This window comes from Poecilia mexicana, unplaced genomic scaffold (assembly GCF_051168715.1).
Source record: "Poecilia mexicana isolate PSO_F unplaced genomic scaffold, ASM5116871v1 scaffold_2, whole genome shotgun sequence".
Classification (NCBI taxonomy): Eukaryota; Metazoa; Chordata; class Actinopteri; order Cyprinodontiformes; family Poeciliidae; genus Poecilia; species Poecilia mexicana.
The window spans coordinates 5,956,934-5,979,084 of record NW_028263371.1 but is presented as its reverse complement, the minus strand read 5'-3'; the positions used below and the strand labels follow the sequence as shown (position 1 = coordinate 5,979,084).

Below are 22,151 nucleotides of genomic sequence, written 5' to 3'. Positions count from 1 at the left end.
GGTTGGGTGTGCAGAGAATTTAATACGTTTTTGTGTCCGAAATCAAATCAGTCCCATCTCAACAAATCACCAACATTATAGATTGATATCAATAGTTGATACATTTGATTGAATATTCAACCATTTCACTGAACTCGGATCCAGAACCGCATAGGATTCTGGGGGATGTAGGCAGAGAACAGGACTGAGACGCTCACATTTAGCTAAGTGAGGTGGGTGGCATCAACTAACTCACTTGCTCTTTGGTTACCTAGCAACAACTGTGTGGGATGAAAACTGTGAATAAAACGGTTGGTAATATTTCACATATTTAAGACAAAAAACTAATCAATAATAATCAATATTGGTTGATAGGAAACGCTTACATCACGTTACGTTTTTCAGTTATATAGTCAAGCCCTATTTAGTGAAAAATATAATTTTCAATAGATTTAAATAAAGTAGATTTTTTAGGATTTTTTTTTTTTTAGAAAGAAATCTATATTGTGATTTCCACAAGCGACCTGAAATATAGACATAAAAGGTCTTGTTTGAGCTTGCTTATTTTCTGAATTTTCATCCGTCTTCTTGGCTCTCTGTTTGCAACATAAAGATAATGTTTCTCTTAGGAAATGTATCCTGTTTTATTTTTTACGTAACACAACCTTCAACATAAATGCAAGCAATTAGAGCCAACATTTTCATTTCATCACTGGCATTTCTAGATTTCATTTAATGAGGCTATATGACAACTCACAGCAATAACACCCAGTGAGTTGGTGTCATGTCAAGTCACGTTGCCATGCTGTGAGAAAAAGATTAAACAAGGAAGGATTGGACACGAAATTATCCGGCAAAAGATAATAACAAGCTCATCTAGTTATCGGTACGGTAGTTTGGTGACAGTGTTTATGATGGTGGTTGTGTGATGCTAAATTGACATTTACATGTTCCACAAAGTTCAAATAAGTGGTATTCATTTATTTTTAATTCTAAAATATTACTGATTATCAAAGGTAACTCTTTAGACTTCTCAATATTTTCCTATCCTACATACAAACAAGAACAGAGGATGTTGGTCTAGAGCTGCAGAAGGAGCAGCAGAGAGTCGGTTTGACCCATCTGTAACTTGCATCGCTCTATTTCTGGCAAGAAGCTTCAAAGCTCCAGCTTGTTCTGCTTTAGACTTCCCTACACATGCAGTCAGGTTTACACGTTTAACACCGTTTATGACTGGGAGTGGGCAATGTGGCCTCAACGCTTCATCACGGTGTTTTGTGGTAGTATTGTGATAACGACAAAAGTGGCAATAAGAATGCGGTACGTCTATGTTAGATAACAGTATCACATTGATTATACATCAATAGAAATTGATGTATAATCAAATGTGTGTCACAGCAATTATGGCCCCACAAACACAAATACCGCTCTTGAAAAACTTTCCCACGTGTATCGCGCCTCTTTCTGACACCAGTCACGTAAAGAAGTGAGATTTGCATCACATCACACGGTAACTGTGTTTTCAAAGTTGTTGGTGTTTATTGATGCTTTTATTAAACAAACAGTGGATGAAATAGTAAAACTTCCAATCTTGATAACAGGGACAGATACGGGGGGAATTAAACATGACAACAATAAATCAAAATTCTTATCACAGCGAGAAATTTATTGCGATATATGATAAACGATATGATAAAAGTCCACCACTACTGCCCAGGTTAAAGCTGCCAAAATCAAAGTGTAAAGATACAGAGTCCATGATCTGAACAGAGCTACTCCCAACATACGAAAGAACAAACTGATGTATAATCAATGCATGTTTATTGTGGAACTATGATCTGCTTTATCTTACACTAAAGAAGCACTTTATTTATTTGATCTAAAGTATTAAGATTTTTTCTGTGCATTTTTCTGCCAAACTGGTTCCACTGCCAAACAGGTGGTAACGCTACCTTGGCTCCGGTTTCAGCTTTGGCTCATTCCCAATCACAGCTCTGGTGCTGGGAAGCTAATGTCACATGAATTCCTCACAAGAAAGTAGTTCTGCTTCAAATGTTTCAGGACGGGATCAACGGCAGAAACAAGACAGAGGACAGAGACACATAGAGAGGCAAAAACTACAAGGTTAAATGTTTGATCTTCTGAAAAGAAAAGAAGAGTCTTAAGGTGAACTGAGTGTTTATATGTTCATACATGGACTAGTTGACTCAACAAACTCTGCATGAGAAATATTTCATCCTGACATGGCAGATTTCAGCGCCTTCACATGCTGTTTGCGACTTCGAATCGAAACATGGAGCTGGTGAGGAATGTGACTTCGACGCGATCGAGCACAAAAGATGAACAGTGGATGTTTGATTAGGAAAAACCCCCACAACCACATTGACACGGACAGTTGACTCCGAGTCCAGAGGAATATAAACTCCCCAGAGTGAAGGACGTTATTAAAAAAAAAATACTTAAAAGTCTGGCAGGACTGGACACTAGATATTTGTTATTATGAGATCTCAGAGGGAGTGATGGAATGCATGCAAGTAGGCTTCAGGGCATAAATTGTGTGCGACTTTAATGTACTACAAATAAGTTTGTTGGTTTGACAGATAGTGTATTTATATGCTGCAGGGTGGAAAAAAAGGCGGAAATGCATTCTAATTAAGAGTGTTTTGTCTGTCTGAGGTTCAAGACACGAGTTCAGTACTGAACTGTTTACTTAGGAGAGTTTAGTGATTTTCTCACTAGAGTTTCGTGAATTAAAAATATGCAATGGAATTTCAGACTTTATTCACCTTCGGATGACAACCCATCCTCTGACTTGAAGTAGTTAAGCGACTTGTTTTATGAAAGACTGTATTTGAAAGAAATTTTCCCCTTTGAAATAAACAGGAGTTGCAAAATTACATTCACTGTATGCACCCTCAATACGTGCAACATATTTACAATAGTTGTATTTTTCAACTTGTTAGGACCATCATTCTTATATGAAAACATCGCAGCATCACAAGACTCATTATATTGTTTTTATTCAAACCAACTTACGTCACGTTTTAAGTCACAATAGCAGTTTTTACATCCATTTTCGAAGGGTTGGCACCACAGTCGTCCCGGTCTTCTTGCTTCTGCTTGTAACCTGGTCAATGTCTCTCAAAAGCGTCCCATAACATTATTATCTATTTGTGTTGTGTTGGTTACATGAGGTAATAGCTCTGTTTGGACGGTGATGCACACAGAAACTTTGTAGGGTAACACTTTATTTGACAGGGTGTGCCGAAGCCTGACATAACACTGTCAAACATATAACACCTGTTATGAACATGTAGGAGTCTTTATGAATGTTTAAGACTGTTGTCATAAAGTGCCATTCAGTGACACTTTTAATGCAAAGTTGTATTAAAACTTGTATTAAAAGTCCTTTACAATTGTCAACTTGCAGCCCATCCCAGAGTAATCCCACCCATCCTCTGTCCTCCACCATTATCAATCAACACAGGCAGCAGGACTCTGTAATGCACACAGACACTTACACCTCTCCACCCCTCCTTCCAGCAAAGCCAGGACCAAACCCCTTTTTAGCAAGCAGCGTCACACACCATTAGCATAAAGACTGAAGATTTGCTCGTTAAGACCCGAGAGGGTATAAATATCATCAGCTCCGAGCCCAGGGGACCCAACCATCACATCAGTCATCACTCAAAACTGTTAATACTGCAAGCAATGGCGTAGCTGTGAAGAAACCTGTGTCTCCTCTATTTATGGTAAGATAATTGGCTCATATGTGTCCAAATAAACAATGTGTTAATCATAGTTAGCTAAATTAAAAAAAAATAAAAAAAAACCTCTTTAAATCTCATTTTTGTGGTTTTAGCAAATAAAAAAAAATATTGAACTATATGCTGTGCCAAACTCGGCCACAGAAGTGCATGACTTTTAGCCAGGTGACGGCTCCGGTTGGTCAATGAGTATAACATCCTGTTACAGTTTGACATGTGGAGATAATCATTTAAGGCACTTAGAGTAGCAAATTACACTGAGTAGTTTTAATGACTGTGTGATAGACGCCACAGCAGATGGCAGATGTTAATGTGAGCAATCGTATGCAGGCTGAGATGTTCTCTGCGCCTGTGGAGTCCGCTGCATTCAGTTTTTGTTTTTTGTTTTTTTCCCCCTCCTCATATCAACTGGTGTTTTGCATAATGGCTGAGGAAATGACTTCCTCCTCTTGGATTGCTTATCCTTAGTCCGGCAATAGTGGGCTTTTAGGTTTTATTGCCTTTGCAGCAGCAACCACAACGGAAACAAATCTATACGAGACATGCAAAGACACGTTGTAGCTGCTGGTCTGTAGGCAGGACTGCTGATGACTTTATTATGATCTATACTGTAGTGCAAGATATAAATCTGATCGTTATTTTTGTCACTTTAGCTACCATGATCAATATGGCTCTTTGTGTATTTCACTCTTTTTTTCTTAATTTTGTTTCAGTTTTGTTCTTAGACGCTTTTCTTCCCGAAGCAACACACCTCTTAATAAAACAAATCATAAAACATATCTTGGATGACATTGTTGATGTAATACATTTTAAATGGAGGTGGGAAAATATCATAAGACAATTGTTTCACAGTAAATGCAAAAGCCCTCCAAAGAATATTTTGGAACAAATGTTTATGTTAATGTAATTTTCCAACTTGCATACAGCTAGGGCTGAAACGATTCCTCGAATGATTCGAGTACCGCGATTACTAAAATTCCTCGAGGAAAATTTACCTGCCTCGAAGCTTCGTTAATTTATGTTTTATTAGTTAGCGCACCGTGTTCCGGCCGGGACTTCATTTGCGTTGCGCGGAGCTCTCACTTCCGCCTCTGAGTTGTTGACAAAAGCTAAGTCTCAGCGGCATAAAGTCCAATCTTCAAGATTGGCCCGTGGGGATTTTATTGATTGATGATAATGCCCGACTTTTTATCGTTTTTGGGGAACCAATAAGCATCCTTAACATGACTGGGGGATGCCTGGAGTACGGCAGCATTTCTCCTCCGGGGCTGCTGGTTGAAAGCGAACGGCGGGAAGAGCGCTGAGGTGAGCGGATAGCCTGAACAGGGCGGGCGGCTGAGTAGCTGATGCTTACCGTGTAAATGTAGCTTTACCGACGAACCGCACAATAAATTTCATATCCCGGTCTGAAGAAACGGGTGGCGGAGCGCATCGTACATGGCTGGTAGATGAGTTTCTGAGTGTGACCAGTGAAGGTGTCGTAAATATCCCGTATTGCTTCCCCCCGTGTTCGTCCCCCGGTCTAACGGTTCGTCAGTCCGCTGGTCTATTTCCTCCCCTCCACCCCATGTTCGTTCATTCGCCCTCTCCTCCCACTCCAGGCGGCATTTCCCGTATTTTCAAACCCAAAGCGTGACAGGTTAGGTGGCAAGGTGAGTTTAATTAATCTATTAAACTCACTGAAGATGAATACATAAACTAAAAGCTGGATTGTAGACATTTTTTATAAGCATATTTGTGAGCCTGCCTCTTTGTTATTAAATTCAATATAATTTCAGATTTTTCTATAACTTTTCTTCTGGTTAACTTAGAAAGTGAGCTATTATTGTTACAGGTTAGTTTTCTAAACTACAAAAAAGCAACTGTTAGGGATGCTCAAATATGAAAAATTGGACTGATATTGATATCTGATAGTAACACCGGTATTATGCCAGATTTACCAATATTTCATTTTATAATTTTTTTTTATCCGATTACTCGATTAATCGTAAGAATAATCGATAGATTACTCGATTACTAAAATATTCGTTTACAACAGCCCTACATACAGCGATATTGACGTTTAAGGCTAAGCAGTCCTAAACCAACAAACATATTTTAAGCCAAAAGGTAAGCACACTTCCTAATGATAGGATTAGTTGGGAACATTGGTAATATTGTAGCTTTTGTCAATCAATTATTCTTCAAAAACAACCCCATGGCGCATGTCCTGGTTTTATGGAGCTCTCTGCTTTACAAGAGAAAAAGAGTCGAGCAGCAGGATAACAAACACTGACGACTACAACTGACTTGTAAACGCATCAACCGGAACAGCATTTGATTCAGATGTTATGCATCAAAACCAATAATAAGATTTAAAAGGCCTGCATACAGTGAGACAGACGTGATCCCAGTTTAACACTTCCTTAGCGCAGCTTATCCCATACTTAGGTTTAGAAAATCGTTTCCTAATCTAATTCAGTTCTGCAAACACTTTTCAGACAATAATTACCACTCATTTTCTCTGCATTTGTACTTTTTTCACCAATACCGAGTATGGGAGCTCAAAACATCCTCCTTTCTCATTTGAGCTTGCCTGAGTCGATAACCACATCCTACCTTTTAGACCATGTTTTGACGACTCGAAAGGCCAGAACGAGTATTAAAAAAATCTCAGTTTCCATGTTCTATCAGGAAATTTAATCTCCTCAGAGTCTAAGACATGAATTTAATGAACCTCTTTCCTATCGGATAAGAAGTCACTGTTAGGTATAAGGAGGAAGAAAAAAAAAAGGAAGAAAATTCTGCAAATTTGATAACACACTGACAGGTATGAATATGAATCAGCAGCTTCATTTCTTGCCTTACCGACTGAAAATGATCTCACCTTCCCATTTGTCTCTCTTCACTCTTCCTTTCCTGGATAAACTGTGTCTTGCTTGGTGCCAACTCGCTACTTCACACTGGCACACTGGCTCCCACACACACAATATAAAACTTACTTTGATTGTTTATGCAGCACCTAAGATTTGGTCTTACAGTCTTTTCAGGAAAACTCTTGGTAGAAATTGCTTTCACAGCCTCCTTACAGTTGGTGATCAGGCAGGTCAAATATGACCAGCTCAACAAACTGTAAGTAACATCCAAGCAGTGTTTTATAAATACCCAACAATGGGGATTGAAGTGGGTGATCTATGGCAGCGACTGCAGCTCCGTGAAAGAGGCCAAATTTCATTAGATACACTACAGATTTAGAGCATACAGTATGCTCTCGTTTCCTCTGCCACAAGTAGCTCTCTTACATGCACTAGCACCAATCCCTGCTCGCTGACATCATCCTATCTGGCATGTATCACTGTGTATTTCTTATGGTCGTGTGTATTCAAAACATGTTGAATATACAATAACTTTATTCGACTAAAAACAGTAAAACCTGGCAGGGCTCTGAGAAACATGCTGCCACTTCCACAGGCTGAACGCACAGCTCCGTGCACATCAAAATGCAGGCTCGAGTTTCTTTGAAACGGTGTTTCCTTGGAAGCAGCGCCGGTGCCAAAGCTTGCATAAGGGTGTGTGCTGAAAGCATGTGTTACTGGCATCTAATTCTGTATGGAGTAGGAGGCTCACTTAAGCTTCTATGTTACATCAACATTATAGCAACCTGCCCAAAATCGACTAGGGACCCGGTTTTACAGCCAGAGCAGCTCTAACCAGTCCAGGCCTGGATCAAGAACAGGCAGAAGTGTCTGGATGGGGGGATACACACAACCGTGGCACACAGCCCACCTGGAAACATGGGTCAAGGAAATCAGATAAAGACGATAGATGGCTAGATATAGATTACAGATGTGAAAAATCCCTACTAAGTGTTTGACATGGCAATGACTCTCTTGTATCATCTGGAATTATCTTTCCCATTGCCTCATTTCCCATTCTTCTTTGTTTTCCCATTAAAAAAAACAAAAAAAACTTTCTGCACTTAGCCGTGTCTGCCTTCCTGGATTGAGTGATTAATTTTCTTCCTTTGCCTTAGAAAGTGCTGCTGCAATGCCTGTCCAGGGTGTACCCCGCCTCCTGTCCAATGATCGCTGGAGACCTTGCGAGTATAAGCGCGTATGGACAGACGGACGGATGGTACTTCTGGCTCAGCAAATGTCAGTTACCTTGAAAGTATCCCTGGCTCACTCACACCTGTGTTTATATTATTTAACGGAGCTACTGGTTGCCCTTAAGTCTGTGTACACTTCAAGCCAATGGGAAATACTCGTTGCCAAGTAATTCTGATTTTAGCTATGTCTCTTTTGCAGATGGAGTCACTGGTAAAAGAAGCGCTACCTTCAACTTTGTGTATTCTTTGCACTTCCTGGGCAACGTTGGCTCAGGAGGAGGGAATTTGTCCTGTAGCTGGTGGGTTGCCAGTTCAAACTCCATCTGTCTCAGTTGTTGTGTCCTTGAATGAGACATTTTTATTTATTTTTTTTATGCTCATAGAAAGGACTCCTGGCTTATTCGTCAGTGTCTTTTTCCTGGACGAGACGGTTTTTGGAAGAGGCCATTCATGCTACACCTTTGCATATTCTCTTCCTGGTTCAGGTGTACACCTGTGTTTTGCCCAATGAGCACTGGAGATAGTCACCTCCACACTCCTCTGCAAACCTGCATGGACAAGCGGATATAAACAATGGATAGATGGATCGTCCCTTAGCCGAGCTTGTTTGCTTGTTAGCTTTGTTTTTCCATTCCTTTTGAGAGGACCATTGGGTCAGTCACCCTGGGTTTAAGTACATCTCTGTCCTGGATAGAGTCAGGGTAATTAGCTATTGCTGTCATTACATCTGCATACCATCTGTATTTCTTTTCAATGTAAAGTACTTTCAGCACAGTGCTTCTAGGTTTGGCTGTGTCTCTTATTTCTACCTTTAATATTGTAAACCATGTATGTTTTTCTCTACAGCAGAGGGAATTCTTGGCTCTGTGCTTCAGTGTTTAGCCGTCTCTCCTGGTCCAAACTATTTAATAATAAATTCCCGCCATTACTTTTCTATTTTATCTTTATTTCTATTTCACACAGAAATCCCTTTTGCCTCATTGTGTTATAGTACATATAATAACTAACAGTGTAGAGTGAAATGATTTGGGATCTTCTGGATTGTCATTTACCATTAAATTTTTCAGTATTTACAATCTGCCCGTTTGTTTTGTCAAGTCCCTTAACATTGTATTTGTTGCAAACTGCCACAATATAAATGAAATGACCCGAATCACTAGACGTGGTGGACCAACAGACAGACAATCCGATTTATAGTGTTATTCATCCAATTCTCAACAAAAGCCAACTTGAAGAACTTTCAAGAAAAGACTCAAATCTCTGCCCACTTAAATATATTCTCATAAAAAAGGTCACTACAATTCAAGCTTTAGTTTGGGAGATGAAACGACAATCTCCAGTCTTGGCTTCAATGTTGACTTGATGATAAAAGGGCAGACTTTAAAAACAGAACAGAACAGGCCAGTCTAAAAGAGAGGGCCAGCACCCTCGCTGGAAGGTAAATTGACTAAACATACAGATGAAAGGCTCCATTGCCTGTGACAATCCAAGATGCCTGTGGCAAAGATGATGCAATTTAGCACCACTCCAGTTTAATCTTGTTTTCAATTTTCGGGCAGAATCCTTGTAATGAGACTTTGTGCATCCCGAGCTTTGAGAGCAGAATACCGCTCCCTGCAGATGTGCTGTCAGTGAAGAGCCTCCCACGTGATTTGCACTTTTAAATATTGCTTCACTTTTTTCTGGAGGCGAAACGAGTTCTTGTCATTAAACATGAGCGCTCTCACGTTAAGTACATGGTAGCCTTTTCAATGCGTCTCTGTAAATGTGTCGTTTCAGAGTCGAACTTTTAAATAACGGTCCGTCACATTCAAGCTCTTTCAGAGTCAACTCAGAAAATGCATTGAATCTTAGCTCCATTTTCAATGATTTACTTACAAATATATGAAAATGATTGCAGTAAGCGATCAAAGTTTTGATTCTTGGACTTCACCCAAAAAGCGTTGTTTTTAATATTTTGTCTTGCCATTGCAAAACTTATAACTTCTCAGGCTTAGGCTAAATAAATGCTTATTTAGTATCACACTTTAATAATTTCTAAAAGATAACACTAATTTACATTTGACATTTAGGATGTAAATGGTCTGAAAAACACAGTGATTTTTTGTTGTTTTATTATGTTACAAGAGTTATAAATTAATGATCTCTAATGCTTGATTCTGAACTGAAGTTACATTTTGTGTATTTTCCAGCAACATAGAGCCATTTTATAGCACAATCACAAAACTATGTTACCTTCAGTTGTGATAAAAATGCTGTATATAAAAATTTGACTTTTTAGAATTTTAGCGCTTTAAATTTGGGCTTCTGTCTCTTTAAGAAACTCTTGTTCTTTCTGAACCTCCGCCTTCAGGAAGTCATCACAACATGGCTCCTCTATTAACCCTTTAACAACGTTTTTACCAGTGTTGCACGGTTAAAAACGCAACACTGACATAACGAGCTCAACAGCTGCGCAGTTCCACCAGATGTTTGCTAATTGGTGCTGGCTAGTCTGTAGGAGCCAAGTGGGGGAGTTACATTCCAGGTATGTTTTGATGAGGGAATAACATTATAACTTGATGTAAAGCTCAAGAAAGTACATTTTATATAAGACTTCCACGCTGAAACATGTTCTCCTAATTGTGCACAGAGTGGCTCACCCACTATTTTCAATCCCCACCTGCACATTTTGATAATCTTTAAGTAGTTTCCCTTCTTTTTGATGGAGAGCAAAGGGATGATGTGAATCTTAACACCATGAATAATTACCCACAGCAGGCCTGAAAGTAGATCTGTTTCTCTGACATTATTTAGTTACTGTCACACAAACGCTGTCGTCTCTAATTTGGTGTGTTCTGATGCGTTATATTTGGTTTTGAGGTCAATCTTTCTAAACATAACCCGTTCATACCAAAGTCTGCTGAAAGCTAGGTTAACATTACATCAGCGGTTCCACTGATGTTCCATCTGACTATTGATGACATATCAGCTTCTTGAATGAACATTGCAGCGTTTTACCATTTGTGACGTCAAATTGAAAACTAAGTGGTTGCACGACACAAACCAACTTTTGAGGTACACAAATAATAGAATACAATGGAACAAAACAATGGGGAATGTAACTTGAATAAAATTCGACAAACAGGAAAACCATGAAGGTGTCTCTACTATTCAGTCTCCATTTTCTGTCCATTTGTTATTGGTTTGTTTTGGATGATGTGTCACCCTCGGGTCAGCTCCGTCCGTTTCCAAGGAAATGCGCTGCTGCTTAACTGTATTACTCTGTCACAACTATCTGTGCACTGAAACAGGCCCGAGGGGCTAAGAGGTGATTGTTTGAGCATACGTGTGTATACTCGTGTGACTGTGTGTGTGTGTGTGTGTGCGTGTGCGCAAGAAGAAAGGAAATCAGTGCAAACAGACTAGCAGATTGCCTCGGGTCAAATGTGCTGTACTGGTTAAGTGGACATTAATGATGCAATAGCCACACACCCCCACAAACGCAGGCACATCGTACCTCTCAAGTTCATCTGCCGTGCCCCGGCGGTGAAACCAAGAGCTCTTGAATTATTGATGGCGCTCTTCCGTAAAGCACTGATCTTACATGAGCTGCAGGCTAACGTTATACCCAGCAGCCACACAAAACATTTAGCCAAACTGTGATGATCTCCAACCAGCAAGGATACCTCTACCCACCAACCTCTAGGTACGTTACAGCAGAAGTGGTATTGTAGATCAACCGATGTTGGTTTGAACCCAAGTAAACTGATGGGTTTGGTTCAGAAACTCAAAGACAGGAAGTCTGTTGTCCCAGCAGCTCTGAGGAAAAATGCATTTCTGCCCCGTCAAGCCAAAGTTAGCTTCTGCTGAAGAGACCTGCGACCGCTCGACACGCTCCGTTTCTTATAGTAGAGGGAGTTATAAAACACAAAAATGAGTCATAAGATGCACATAGCCGAGATGCAGCAGATTCAGAAGATATTATCTGGCTGAAGGAGTTATTGGTTTTCTGCTCTGCTTTAAGCCTTGTAATATGTGTGGCTGCCCTTGGCAACGGCAACTCAGCTGCAACTGCGCAAAAAAAAAAAAAAAACGCATAAAAACAACAATCGGACAGTTTAGTAGTGAAAGGAGTGTACTTTTAAAAGTGGATGGATTTGATTTGTAGCAGTTGTGAAAGAAAATGGACTGAAACAGAATTGAGTTTTGTCTGAAAACGGGCACGAGGGCAGCAAGGATCTCTTACACACACATATCAGACAAGTTACTGAACAATGTCCCCCGAAAACATTAAACCTGATTTCTCAGTGGATCATGGAGCACCTCGCTCAAGCTACCTTATGCTTCTGGAGACTCCGTACAATCTGTGGGGCACTCTATTTAGAGAGTCTGGGTTGACGATCCCTACTGACACACTGACATATATCCAGTTACAGAGGCCAGGCTCTGAGTGCCCAGCAAGAGGCCAGGTATGCAAATGGAGTTTCACACTTAAAGAGCTGACAAGCAAACGACTGATAGCAAATAACTGCTCCTATAGGGAACCAAGAAGAAATGGTGGGAAACTTCACTGCAAGTGTCCTTGATGAGTTTAAGAGCTTATGGGGCATCTTACTTATTGTCGTGGCTGTAAAAAATGTCCTTTGTACTATTCATACAGTGGCTTACCCATTGAAACTTTTCACAATTTATGACAAGTGTCATTAAAACTTAAAGATGGCAGCATCTCTTTTGGTGAAACTGATATAATTATGGAGAAAAAATGCTTTTCAGATCAGTAAATGTGTACATTTTGTTAGTTAGGAATTCCAGCGCAATTGCGTCTATTAAGTAATAAGGAGAACTGGTTTGCAAGATGCACATCTATGCACAGCAAAACCACTGGGGTTATAACTCCTATGTTCCCTGAGGAGCTTTTTTCTAATAAAAATCTGTTAACGTCTGGGAGTCATGAAGTTGTAAGATGGACTGCAGTTCAGGATGAAGAGAAGTAAAGGTCTGAATTCAGCTTCCCTCACTAAATGTCAAAATGTCTAGAGGGCATTTGACAATGCCTCCAATCTGCTCACCAGGAAGGGAGCGCATGAGTGACTGGAAGTGTAAAAGCGCTTTTATATAAGTGGAAAAGCGTCTACACTTTTATGCAGGATGCCAAAGAAGTGGAAAGAAGGCAAAAAAGGTTCAGATTAAGAATGTCTTCAGTGGCACTGACCACAAAAAGCATCAACAGAATAGGGTTTAAGTTAGGCTTTTCTGGGTTTGTAAAGTGTCTCCTTGAGATATTTCAGTACCGCTTGACTCAGGTGGTGCCTTACATGACGGGACAGGAACACTGACGCCGAATGAACCTTATTAACCACCTGCAGCTCTTCTGATCGCATCGGGACTTTTGCTAGTCTTACCCTAGAACTCTTTCTTCGGAAAGGCGCGAACACCGAAAAAGGTTTCTCTCCTGAGAGAGCCCAAAATGACACACAACCCCAATTTCCTTTTCCACAAATTTGTTTGTGATTAAATTATCCTCAAACCATCTAGACGCCGCGCCAACACTTTTCAGCTCTAATTGCGAGGGAAATAATGCCAATTAGTTAAGTAAGATTCAGCTTTCCTTCATCCCTCAATAGACTGCGACATTTTTTTATACGAGGACGAACGAGAAAGGCTGGTAAACAGCAACAGAGGGCTGAATGTTAGAAATGCATTCTGGCGCCATTTCATATGTGCTGAGGTCTAATGACATAAATGGCAGCAAACAAATAGGAGGGAACAGCTGGTACTCTGGTACTTACGTCTGTGTCGGGCCCCTTATCTGCCCCCGGGCAGGAGAACGTGACCAATTCATGGCACCTCTTGTGGACCACAAAACAGCAAACTGCAGGGCAAGAAAACAGGACGTAGTCAGGAAGGAGATTCAGAGCAGCAAACATTGGAGAAAGACACGACGAAAAGATGTAAAAAGCCCTAACGTCTAGTGTTTGTAAATGATGCATTGAGATACACCAAAACAAAGTAGGAGACCTAAAAAAAAGGGTCACTTTACATATTTTTGAAATGGCCAGTCATCCCTCCACGTTTGCTCATCTTCTTGTGCAAACTTTACACAAACTCAAATATTAAAGTCCCAGACCCACTTAAGAAACAGGTATGAACACTACAGAAAAAAAGTGTTGAAAGTTGAATGTTTTTTCATGGTTTTAAGGTCACTACAGCGAAGGTACGATCTCCCTTACTGACCAATCTAGAAGTAGGAACCGCTGTCTCACTAAAGAAAACCCTTGCATAACCTGCGTAGAAAATCAGCTGATTGTGGAGAAAACAAAATGCATTCATAATGGATATTCAGGACAAGACCGTGAGGTAAAAAAAAAAGATTTTTAAAAAATAACATAGATATGTATTTGATTTATTTGAGGTAAAGCTAAGTTATTTGACATGTGTCTCCATCTTGACTGAAACATTCACAGGTATAAACATAAATCTGGGGATTTTTAAAATGATTAAATTGTGACACTTCTGGCTTTCTGTACATGCTGATGTCCAAATTGTTAAAATTTTATTCTTCTGCTTGTGTGATGTTTAAATTTGAGCTCCGCGTCGTTCTGTTAGCAGTTCAGGTTCAACAGCAGTCCCTTAATTTCCTTCACCTCCACCCACAAATCCCGTATGGAGCGGTGAGAAGACATCTGGTAGGAATGCTAACTCGGAAAACAGCAGAGAACAATTAAAGTTTACAAGCTTCCCAAAGTCACCGGTTAGCCCTGTTCCACCGGCAAAGACACATATGTCTGACAGGAACTGCTGTGTGTGCTGGCGCCATTAGAGCCGAGGACACAATGAGAGGCTGGGGTGTACCTGCACCTTACGGCGCATCAAATGTCTGATTTTCAACAAGTAGTCCTCAGATGACTGCAGGAATACAGTTTCTTTATATCAAAGTAATGCACTGGCTGCCTGAGGGACAGACTGAAGCTGAATATTGTCCTCTCTGTGCCTGTGGCGCACCAAATATTTTATACTTTACCGGAGCGGCTTAAATTCAAAGTCATGTCTGCTGCCAAACCCCTTTATGTTTGGGGTGGTGAGTAATTTGACGGTTGTGGGGTCCAGTTTTTGCCACCAAAACCCATCATGATTGACTCAACACATGATGGATTTGTGTGTCGTCTGCATAGCAGTGAAATGAACTGATGTATTTGTAGAAGCAGGACCACGAGAATCATGCACAATGTCAATAAAACTGACCCAAAGACAAAACCTTGTGGGACTCCAATGGCAACCGGGGGTACTTGGGAAAGAGAGTTTTCCTACTTAACAGAGAAGGATCAATTAAATAAATGTGAAGTGAGCCCTGAATCCCAACAACATCCAGCAGGCGACGTAACGAAACCAAAGCGCCACATTTACAGCAACGCAGTCAAAGGCAGACCAGAATCTGCCTTTGATATTGTCGCCCTTCTCCACCGCCCAGCATTTCTAAATACACACAGACAGGCACAGTTGGCTGTCATGCATCTACTGAATGCACATCCAGGGCCTCATACTTTGAATCCTTGTGCCTACACGCTGTCAGAGCGCACAGAACGGTTCTGTATGTCTAAGTGCTAGGTCGCCGAGTACACCAAAGCTCACAGCCAATGGAAGCAGCTGAGTCAATGTGGAGGAAGGCGCCTGTCACCGAACTGCCTCACACCAAGACGAGACAGGAAGAGGAGGCCTGACTGGGCATCATAAAAAAAAGAGAGAGAGAGAGAATAATAAAAACTATTTATTTTTCCCATCTGAGAGCAAATGTGTCTAATAACTGTTAATTCTGCTTAAGGACCTTGTTGAAAGAAAACCCTGTTTTTTTTGTTGTTTTTTTTATCTTTGACAAGCTAACGTTCAAGGCCAGAGCTCACCTCCTGAGCGTCGACATCTGCTGTTTTCAATGGTCTTCGTTTCTAGTCTCTATAAACGGCTTTTAGTGATTTCGTTTACGTCAGCGACGTGATGCGCCGGCCTTGGTTGATCGCTTCATTTCATTCCCTCTAAAAATACCAAGATTGGTTCAGAGATAAGTTCAGAAATTTAAATCCGCTCGTCTTCAACATCGAACACTTCTGGGCTTTTACTGATTTATCTGAACTGTTCTCTCTCCAAGATGGAGAGGTTATGCAACTTGCAAGACTTATAAAAGGAAGAGATGGGTCTATAAATTACATAAAAAACATTGTTGATGTTTTCTTCTGCACACAAGGGTCAATAAATTGCAAATAAGCGCAAATATACACAGACAAATATACACAGGATATTTTTTGACTACTGATAGTCAAAAAATAGCCTTTTTTGACTATCAGTAGTCAGAAACAGGCCTGTGACGATAACACATTTTGCTGGACGATAAATTGTCCCAGAAGTTATTGCGATAAATGACAACGTTGTTGTTTTGAGACCTTCTTCAAGTAATATAATTGTAATGGCATAATAACACAAGAACACATTATCAAAGGTGAATAAACTTTAAATTCTAATGAACATTTAAACACTGGAACTGGAAGACGTTTTAAATATCCAAAATAAATAAACAAAATAACAAAAACAACAAATAAGGTTGCTTTCTAGAGGCAACTTCTAAACAACTCTAATGTCTAAGATCTAAATTTAATCTCTAATTATTTGGAAATGTCACTTCTTCGCCAAGGTTTGTGTCTTCAGACAAAATGAAAATTGATATACGTTTCTTCACCCAGAAAGTCTCATACAGGCAACAACTTTAAAAGGAAAAAAAACACTGAAACACAACCGTCACTGGTTTCATTAGAGACAGTTGTATACATCATCATGAACTCAGTAAGGAGCAAGCTGCATAGAAAGACCTGCAATCAAAACAACTTCAAACTCAAAATGAATTTTGCTGCTGCTCCCCAAATGGGCAAGCAAAATGGCCGAAACGTTTACGGTCAAATGAGACGAACTGCTTCATCCCTGCTGTGGTGCTGGTGTCACAGTCACCAGTCCATCACAGGGTGCTACATAAATAAATATTGTAGAAAAAGAAAGAGAACGCATGCTGTAATTTGGTGTCAAAGTCAACTGAGTTAAATCTGTCTGCTGTCTGTCCTGCAATAAATCTGCATCCACTATTATTAAAAATATGCCAGATAAATCTGATGTCGCTGGCAGATTATTAATCATAACTCATGAAATTACCATTCCTCTTCAGTGTGATAATCTCCGCTGCGTTCGGACCACATATTGCATTTTTCTCATAAATAATTCACAACAACATGCTTTGTTTGGCACTTAACAGCGACATCCCCATATCACATAGTGGCTCTGATCTATATATTTTTTTAATATATGTTATCTGCTGGATGGTTAAAAAACCAAACGAAACGCATTCCAAACGTTTTACATCGTCACGCCTTATCTCACAGTGCGCTGTTATTTTAGATGTTTGAAATGTGGGCGGCAAAGATCCTGTCAATATTTACCGTGTTCTTTGAATTTCAGTAGCCGCTAATTCCCTTGGAAAGAAGCTTTACACCCCACACTTCACACTAACAGGCATGTCTGGTCAAATATTAACTCATGGATTTGACCAGGCAGGGATGGGAAATAAAAATAACGTCCTTTTCAACAATACTTTATTCACTTTAAAGCAAAATAAGGCTAAAATGAGCCACTTTGATTTTCCTTTGCCATGTGAAAAATTCCAGGAAAAATGTTTCGCCTTTCTTTATCTGTATCGTCGTAAAGCACACCATAAATTGTCTCATATGAGGAACGCCACAAAAGCGGAAGGTCAAAGGTTACTTCTGCAGCAGAGGATGACTTCATTGCTTTAACCACTTCAGCTCCAATGGAACTATGGCTCATAATGTAAGTGGCATCAATGTGTCTGTCTAGCTTTTCACAAGAAATGTCTCTGGTCTAATTATTGTTAAAAGGGGAGGGGGGACTAAACCAAAGAAGAACTGAAATGAAAAGCTACAAGAATGCTGCCACAAATGGACCCAGACCAGTGGAAACCCTTATTAAGACTTAATGAGTCCTTTATTGGAGGCAGAGACGGTGAGCAGATGGTATCTTCACGTGTGATTCTCACATTGGAGCACAAAGATAAAAGTGTGAGAGTGATGAGGGGAAAAGCAGAACATTCTGCTTTTCCAACAAACATTTTTAAATCATTTAAGGTTTGATAGTTTTCAATAAGGCAAAAATAGATTATTTCTAAAGTAGTTAGAGCGATGGGTTGAGAATATCTGGAGGTGTTGCTGCTGCCTGATATGAGCTGTCAGCCACAATAAACTGCACTATTATCACAATAAAACATTAAAACTAAACATTAAGCAAATATGGGAACTCCCTCAAGACTTACACAGGTGACAGCATTACTGAGCGCGTTTTAATGAGCCATTCAGTGAACAACACAACCATATAACTACTGAAATAATCCACTAATTACTGACTGCTCACAGTAACTATAGCAGAGTCTAGATTTACGGCCCGAACCGAAATTAGTCGCTTTAATCTACATATAGTTTAAGGGGTTGACAACATATTACGTTGAGAAAAGAAAGAAAGGAAGAAAGAAAGAAGGAAGAAAAGAAACTAAGGGGCAGACGATCTTTAGACTGTAACAATGGCAGGACACTGCATAATAAATATGTCCTGCTCCGCTCCCATCAATCACACATCCCAGATGATTTGCCCTTGACTCACCATGCGGTTACAACAAGATGGAGCTGGAACACGTTAAACACAAGCTAACACAAATTGCGGTCCAATCAGTGAAAGCTTAATTAAAATAATACGTCAGGTTTACGTCAGGTTCGGGCTTAGAGTTAATGCTAATTCGTCGGGCACAATGCGTACCGGCTCGGGCTGGGTCAGGTTGGACTTTTTAGGTAGCTGGCAAGATAACTAACAGTGATTTTAAAACTGGAATGAAAGTTAAACATGTAGAAATAACACAGAGAAATTTCCAAATCAGTTCAAGAACTGCTTTAGAGAGCCAGGAGTTGAGCTGGAAACCTATTTGTATTGACATATACTTTAATGATGGCAAATCAATACAACCCCCCCCCGCAACACAGACGTCTCGCATCACCACCAACCCCGACCCGCTGGACTCGCTTTGCCTCAGAGGAGCAATCAGTCAGCCCAATCCACAGCCAGCATGAAACCATGAAACCGTAACTCACACCACCGCCAGCCAACAAGCGAGACAGGCAATACATTTCAGGAGCAGAGAACTTCCATAACTCATCCCGAACTGGAAGCCGATGGGACGCGGCTGACCCACTTCTCTGATTTAATGACAAAAAAAACCTTAGATTGTTAATGTCGGAGCTGCAGGGAGCAATCTTTTTATTTAAGAGTCTCTGTCTGACACATGAGTAAGGTGTGATGCCCATCTTCTGTTTATTCAAATTTAGAGATGACTCTCAGTGCTTAAGTTCTACCAATATTTATTAATATCCACTAGAAAACATTTGCTAAGTCAATAGTAGAATCAATTTTAAAAACTATGAAGACTCAACATGGGAAAGTAAAGACTAAAGTCTTTTTAAAAAATGTTGAGGGGAAATTGTGGCTTCACAAATCTTTGAATACCAACAGCTACTTTTATTTCCAAAGGAGGTTAAAATGTAAATAAGCAGTTGCAAGCAAAGTGCTGCCCACTTCCTGTCAGCATGCAACCTCATCTAGTAAAGTAAGTCTTTACTTTATTATGGGTGGCTAGAGCTTCAAGCTCAACACCCTGTTGTATTTGGTAAGCCAAAGTCACAGAAGCTAATGAAGCTAAAGTTCGAATCAGAGATCATTTTCAGATCCTTGCCCTAACCATTTGTTTCTGTCTCTGTGTTATTTTTGCCTTTAATCTCTGTAAGTTTACCGAGTTTTATCATGAAATATTCACCTAGAATATGAACTTGTCCTGCCTCTGCTTGGGTCCTATTCAGCAACAAAACTTGACATTAGGACATTCTTAAGTTTCACAATTTTTATTTTAATCTAAGAATTTAGAATTCTTTTAAAAACTATGAAGATTCAACATTCTAAGAATTTAGAATAGAGTGAGGCATCTCATTTCATGAACCACATCTATTACGACGGCTAAAACATTAAATTGTGAATGGTCCCATTTGGCCAGGACTTCTAATTATTCTAGCACTCATTATGTTGGTATCCCAGTTAAATGATGCACTGCTTTTTTTTTTTTAATCTTGGTTATGATTTTCTTGCCATTCCTAATGTGCTTCTTAAGTTAAACACTGATGCTAATCAAATTCCACAGCTGGTTTTAGGAGTGTGAGACTTTGCCTCCCCTGCAAAACGTCGGGGCCTGCTTGCTTTGAGGGAAAAGACGGAAAAGGAGGTCAGCTGAGGAAAACAAGAAAAGAAAAAAAAAAAGATTAATCAGGTTGAAACTCAGTGTCTTCTGGGGTTCTCATTAGCGGCCAGCTGTTTGTGATTGGTTTTCCCAGTGGCCTCGCTCGGTGGGGCGACACGAGTTTCACACACGCCACCGATGCCTCTATCAGGAGGCAACAACACAGTAATGTAGATTATTGTACCTGAATTATGCTGAGATCATTATGAAAACTGATTGCTACTTAATTTCTAAATTAGGAAAAATGAAAATAAATACATACAAATAAATAGCGAAACTTCAATGCAACTAATACAAGAGACACTTTAAAAAATGACATGTTGAGCTCTTCAGGGGCATTTCTTTTTATTTTTACAAACAATATTAATATTATAAGCTATGACAAAAAAAGTAGTAGCAATACATCTGGAGCATATGAGTCATGCAACATGTCATAATTCAGACATTTTAAGTAACTGTAAGAAATCGGGTGTCAGAAATTAACTTTAACTTAAAATGAATTTTTGACGCTGAAGTACCTCAGGACAAAAATAGCATCCTAGTGATGTTTGACTCATGCCACTGAAATAACTGTGCCATCAGTCACACTGGATCAACAGGATTTACACAGAAAGTAGGAATTTAATGAAGCTCTTTAAATGATTACTTATAATCTATGGCAATCATTTTATCTCATATAAGATGAAATAAAGGAAGTTCACTTTACAATCCACTTCAGAAAATTTATTTCAAAACTCCTTTTTTTTCTCCAGACAGGAAATTACAAGAAAGTAATGATTTAAACTGAATGCTTATCCATGTGGAAATGTGATTTAAAGCAGCTGCACCTTTCTAACCCAAACCGATCTAAACCAGTACGAACTCAATCGGCTTAAAACTATTGAAGGTGATTCCAGCAGATTATCGTCGGTGAACATCCACGGAAACATCTAAAACACGACTGATTTGTTCCAGTCGCAGCTCTTAAGACTGATCACTGTCACGGCTACCGTTCACTTCCACTTTGTCGTCTACGTCACTGGTGTTACGGCTCGGGTGGAAACCAGGGTTGAACTGGCTCTGACACACACGGTTTGCAGCTCCAACACAGCTGGAATGATTCAAGATGTCGAAATACTTCAAAAGTTGCTCATCTCCCCTGCAGAAACCACAAAATCTTACCAAGTATTTTTTTTTGTGTGCAGTTTATAGTGAAAACATCTTAGTATACGTGAACTGAGACAAAACTAACTTTCAAGTAACTTTTCAGCAAGATGTGTTTGTTTTAAGTCAATGATTCCTTAATATTGATGAAAGAGCGCTGATGCCACAGGTAGATTGTTTAACTTATAACAAGACATTTTTCCAATGGTACAAGAGGAAAAATCTGTCAATAGAACAATTTTTTTAATCAATATTAGGGAATTATTGACTTAAAATAAGCTTTTATATCTTTCTGAAGATGTACTTAAAAGTCAGAACGCTTGAGATGAGACAAACATAAGACATTTTCATCATAAACCTGACGAGAAAAAATACTTGGTAGGATTTTTTGTTTTCAATTAAAACCCGTCTCTTACAATATGCTGGTTAAAAAAAAAAAAAGATCCCACAACCAATTGCCAGTTTTGGCTTCCTGGCAGCATGCAGGCATGTTTTAAACATGTTGCTGAGCGTCCCAGCAGCTGATCCAGTTCGGCAGGTAAGGCTGCGGTTTAAGCAGGAGGGCGTGGTCCTGCTCGTCCCTCAGCAGTCCGTCTTAAATTCACGGCAGGATTTCACCACAGCCTCTCTTTGACTTGGCATCGACCTCTGGGAGAGCAGCTGAACACCACCGCTGCACTTTACTCCATTTATCATCGTTACAGGTGGAGCTAGAACCCGGTTCCCATGCATTTTAGACTTGCACCATTCGTGGTATTTTTTCATTACACCATAAAAAAATCAGTTTGATAATCCATACTAGAGCAAGACAATC

The 22,151-nt window shown here is 39.8% G+C and overlaps 1 protein-coding gene and 1 long non-coding RNA gene across 2 annotated transcripts in view; one reads left to right on the top strand and one right to left on the bottom strand.

Moving 5' to 3' along the window:
• prkcaa (protein kinase C, alpha, a) overlaps positions 1-22,151 on the bottom strand; it is a 135,403-nt gene that overhangs the window by 73,053 nt on the left and 40,199 nt on the right. The window contains exon 3 of the mRNA XM_014997820.2: positions 13,605-13,687. Within this exon, the coding sequence (XP_014853306.2) occupies positions 13,605-13,687 (83 nt within the window). The remainder of the gene's footprint in view (positions 1-13,604; positions 13,688-22,151) is intronic.
• Positions 3,637-8,129, top strand: LOC148160355 (uncharacterized). Its single transcript, XR_015764498.1, has 3 exons — positions 3,637-3,731; positions 7,759-7,879; positions 8,033-8,129. It is a non-coding gene; the product is annotated as an uncharacterized LOC148160355 (long non-coding RNA).